The following is a 4262-nucleotide window of genomic DNA, read 5'->3' as shown; positions in this document are numbered from 1 at the left end:
GCAGGCCCATTACCTCCTAGCCTAGGAGCAGCAGAGGGCCAGCAGTCAAAGCAGGAAAAGGTGGGGCGGGGCACTCCATCAGCAAGGCTGCCAAGGACAGGGGAGTCACGGGGCAAAGGTACCCTAGTAAACACGAGGCTGTGGTCTCTGCACATCCCAGCCCCCCAGCAGTACGTTCCTCCTGCCCCGGGGGCAAGCAGGCTGACTGACAGTCTGGAACGAATGGGAGAAAGTCCTGAGTTCACAGTTTACTTTGCAATTCAAGGTACCAAAAGTCTGAGGCAGCTCCACTGCTACCACCAACCTGCTGGGGGCACACTCAGTCTTGTTGCTGCCCTCCCCCACTCTCATTCCCAGGTGGAGGGCTGATGAGACTGCTGCTCAGCTACCTCTACTGCTCCTGGATCCTAGTCTTGATGACAGAGTAGGTGTGAGCTGCCTGGAGTCAGAGTCAGCTCCCGTCAGCTGGCAGGAAACACCAAAGCTGGACACAGCAAATTCAACTGGGATCCTTGAGGGTGGAGCGAAGCCATTGCAGCACATCGGACAGCCCCGTGCCATCACGGGCGCTGGTCTCCACCACAGTGATGGGCTGGTTAGCACAGGAAATGATATCTTGAATCCGGAACAGTGATTTCATCTCCACCAGGGACATGTAGCAGGGCAGGTCGCTGGAGCCACATTTGGGAATAGGAAGAAAGGGAGAGAGAGAGATTGTGCTAAACCATCAGTGACCCAACTTAGAGCAACTGGAATTTGCCATTTCTGTTGAGTGATCCCTGCAAGGGGCTGCACAGGGTGACTGGCCCTTTAGAGAGAATTAGGGCCAATTTACCCAGAACTAAGGCTGGTCAGCCAGTCCTGGGGTTAACTGATTGCCCATGTGGTTGATTAGTCCTCAATTAGGGATGCACCTGACTGTAATAAAATAGCCAGAACTCAGTAAGGAAGGGAACCTAGCAAGGTGATCGGGAGGCCTCCTGGACAGAGGAGACCCCAGGCAAGAAACAAGGGGAGCATTCCCGATACAATCATGGGAAAATGGATGAGAGCTGAATCCCAGCTCTGGGGAGTAGAACTGGGTGAGATCTTTATGCTATGTTAGCCAAGGGACTGGTGAGAGTACTGCCCAGCTCTGGGGAGCACTGGGAAGGCCATGAGGTTTTATTTTATGTTAAGGGCAGAAGGACTGGTGAGAACAGTACTCCAGATCTGGGGAGGAGAGCTGGGGGGAGGGGTGTTGTGAACAAGGAAGATACAGAGACCATGTAAGAGGAATCTCCAACTCTGGAGCTAGGAGTGGGACCCAGGACCTGAGTGGAAGCTCTTTCCTTGTTTGGGATTTGTCCTGTTAATTAAAGGAATATTCTTCAATGCAAGCTTGTTTGGACTTGGTTACAAAGACAGGTTGGGGAAACAGAAGCAGCACCTCTAGTGCTGCAGCTGGTTGCTATGGGATGACAGAGGGCCCTCAGTGGGACCAGATGAAATAGATAATCTGAAATGGGTAGAGTATTCCCCCCAGCCTACCTGCCTCTCAGGGACTTATCTGGCTGCAGATGATGATGATATAGGCAAAAAGTGACTGCACCAGGAGTCCCAGATTTCCTCCCTTTGCCCTCCCCCATGGAGACTGATCACTTTCAGCCTGGAGGAATCCTTGCCTTACATCTTATTGAACAGGATCAGGACGGATGCCGAGGCAAGCTGCTCTGCGGAGAGGAGTGACAGGAGCTGGATGCAGGATGAAGAGATCTGGGTGGGGTTAGCCGCATCAATCATGAACTGGGAAGAAGCAGAGTGAAAGATCCAGGTGGGGAATTAATTAAAATGTAAGGCAGTCGCTTGGGAGATGCGGGTTACCCCACAGACCAGCTCCAGAACGGGGAGTGGGAGGAGATTAAAACACGACAGAAATGAAGTGAGAAGCCCTGGTGTAGAGTTCTGGGGGCCCTTCCCTGGATTTGGAGCCTCACTCCACAGGCCACTTGATGGTGATGTGCCCCCCCAGCCATGCCTATAAACACACAGGGCCCCAGTTGCTCAGGAGTAGCACAGCTCGAGATGATGGAGTCACCCTGCTGTAAAATGGGTGAGTGAGATTAGACTCAAGCCCACAAGGTGATCCAGAGGGATCTCACGAGCCCTGAGTGGTAAGTTGCAGGGAGAAGCTGAGGCATGAAAAATGGAAGGCCAGTGAAGAGTCTGGCCCTGAGGTGAGGCATTCCCTCACTCCATGGCCAGTTCCACTCATTCGAGGGCTTTGGGCAGGGACAGTAGGACCTGTGCTACTGTGGAAGGGTTAGAGTTTTCAATAAGTGTCAGTAAGTGTTGATTTCACTGTACACACAAACGGGTGAAAAATTATTTCCATTGACAAGTCAAATTTACAGATAGGCAAAGTAAGAAAAATGTTGCTTGAGAATGTGAGAGACTCAGAGAATTGTCTGACACCCCCTCCCCCCCATTTTCTGCAACTGTAAAAATTTAAATCAATAACAATTTGAAAAAATGCTTAAAAATAAACAGTGATATTATTTGCTGAAATTATTTAAAAAAATCTATTTCTGCCAGGCCTAATTATGTCTAAACACCAGTGATTTCCCCTTGAGTGAGCATTACAATGCAAACAACTTTACACAGTGACAAGAGGCAGCGTGGTCTGAGCATGGCCAGGACTCCTGGGTTCTATTTCATTCTGCCACTGACTTGCTGTGGGGTCTTGGGCAAGTCACTTCCTCTCTCTCTCTGCCTCTGCCTGCCCAGCTGTACAATGGGATGTATCTCCCTCTCCCAGAGGGAGCTGTTACCATTACTCAGACATGGTGGGTCAATCGGCCCTCCACATGCAGTGCAAGGCAGTTCCAATGTAGCCTGAGCCAATGGACTGTTGGGTTAGATGTTGGTGATGGGCCAGAAAAAGGTCACATTCAGAATCTAGACCCAAGGGATGTGCACTCACCAGGACAGAGCTGCAGTCTCCATAGTAACTAGGCCAGATAGGGCCCATGCAGCCCCCCAGCTCCCGAATCGTGATCTTCTTCTGGATCAGAAGGTCAGTTAGATTTGTGCCCACCTGCAAGGTTAGAAGAAAACACCAGCCAGAGTCAGTCTCTGTAGAGATGTTTGTGTTCCTCACAACCGAGTCCATCTCCTGTTAGTACATCACGGAGCTGCTGGTTAAAAAAGTGACCCTTTGGGGCCTGTCTACGCTGTGAAAGAGCACCACTGTGTGGGGGTAGCTGTGCTGCAAATGACACTGTTCTAGTCATAAGGGAGAACCCGCAAAAGCAAGAGGATTGGATTGGATTACTAAGGCTGCAAAGAAGAGGGGGAGCTATGGGAAGAAAATTCCCAGCAGCAGTTCAGTCAGCAGTCACCTGCAGGGGCCCCACCCACCCTTCAGGGTTTAAGCAGGTGTCACACAGGGATGGGATTCCCTGGGACTGACCCAGTGGAGCAACATTGGCTGAACTGGTATCAGAAGGTTTCTGCTGATGTCTTCTGACACGTGCAGGTTCCTCAGGGGCGGCCTTTTGTTCTGTGTAGCCGCTAGCCAGGCTGAGTCTCCCTGGCTCTGTTAACACCTTACTAACACAAATGCAACAGACTCCTGGCCCCCTCTGCCTCACACTGACCCACCCACCCAGAGCACAGCAGCCTGGCCCCTCGCAAGGTTGATGTACAACTAGCTGAGTGATGCTGGACAGAAGTCCTGGTCTCGACTGAGCACTCAGCCATGGCCGCATCGGGCCAGCAAACGGCACCGAACACGCTGACACTGTGAAATGCAGACAGGCCCAGCGAGCCAGAGCGCCGCCCCGGCCTTACCGTGGGCAGTGTGGGGGGAGGCTCCCCAAGCTCCCGGGACCCATCCTTGGAGCACAGCTGTGCAGGAAGCTGTCAAGGAGCATGGGGGGAAGGAAGATCATCACCAGACACGGCTTCACCCAGGCGCCCAGGGGCTGGAGCTTGGAGCGCTGCCCCCCCCACCCCCGGCTTGTGGGGGTTTCCATGTATACGGGGTTACAGTCTGGCTCAATGGCTCTCAGCCCCGTATTGCTCCAGCACCTACCCGGGGGACCCCACAGCGCCGGCCAGAGACTAGAGCCGGGCATCGCCGCCCCGTCCCGGGAACGGGCACCCCCCGGGAACAGGCTGCCTCTGCCCCCTCCGGGCACCCCATTCCCCCTCCCCGGGCACCCCCCACCCAAACCCCTCCCTCACTCCGCCCCCCCTGGGAACACGCTGCCTCCACCCCC

The 4262-nt window shown here is 53.6% G+C and overlaps 1 protein-coding gene across 2 annotated transcripts in view; it reads right to left on the bottom strand.

Annotated features, from left to right (window-relative positions):
• Nucleotides 1-340: 340 nt before the first annotated feature.
• Nucleotides 341-4262, bottom strand: part of ARL16 (ADP ribosylation factor like GTPase 16) — a 4260-nt gene continuing 338 nt past the window's right edge. Inside the window, exons 2-5 of one of the 2 annotated variants that reach the window (XM_026654425.2) lie at nt 3832-3890; nt 2963-3076; nt 1670-1785; nt 341-671 (exon numbers count right to left, since the gene is read on the bottom strand). In XM_026654425.2, the coding sequence (XP_026510210.1) occupies nt 500-671; nt 1670-1785; nt 2963-3076; nt 3832-3890 (461 nt within the window). In that variant the 3' untranslated portion in view covers nt 341-499. Of the gene's footprint in view, nt 672-1669; nt 1786-2962; nt 3077-3831; nt 3901-4262 lie in introns of both variants that reach the window. The other variant, XM_026654426.2, reaches the window with a different exon arrangement.

This window comes from Terrapene carolina, unplaced genomic scaffold (genome assembly GCF_002925995.2).
Source record: "Terrapene carolina triunguis isolate 2854851 unplaced genomic scaffold, T_m_triunguis-2.0 Scaffold192, whole genome shotgun sequence".
Classification (NCBI taxonomy): domain Eukaryota; kingdom Metazoa; phylum Chordata; order Testudines; family Emydidae; genus Terrapene; species Terrapene triunguis.
Note: the sequence above shows the minus strand (reverse complement) of the source record. Positions and strands in the feature narration are given on the sequence as shown.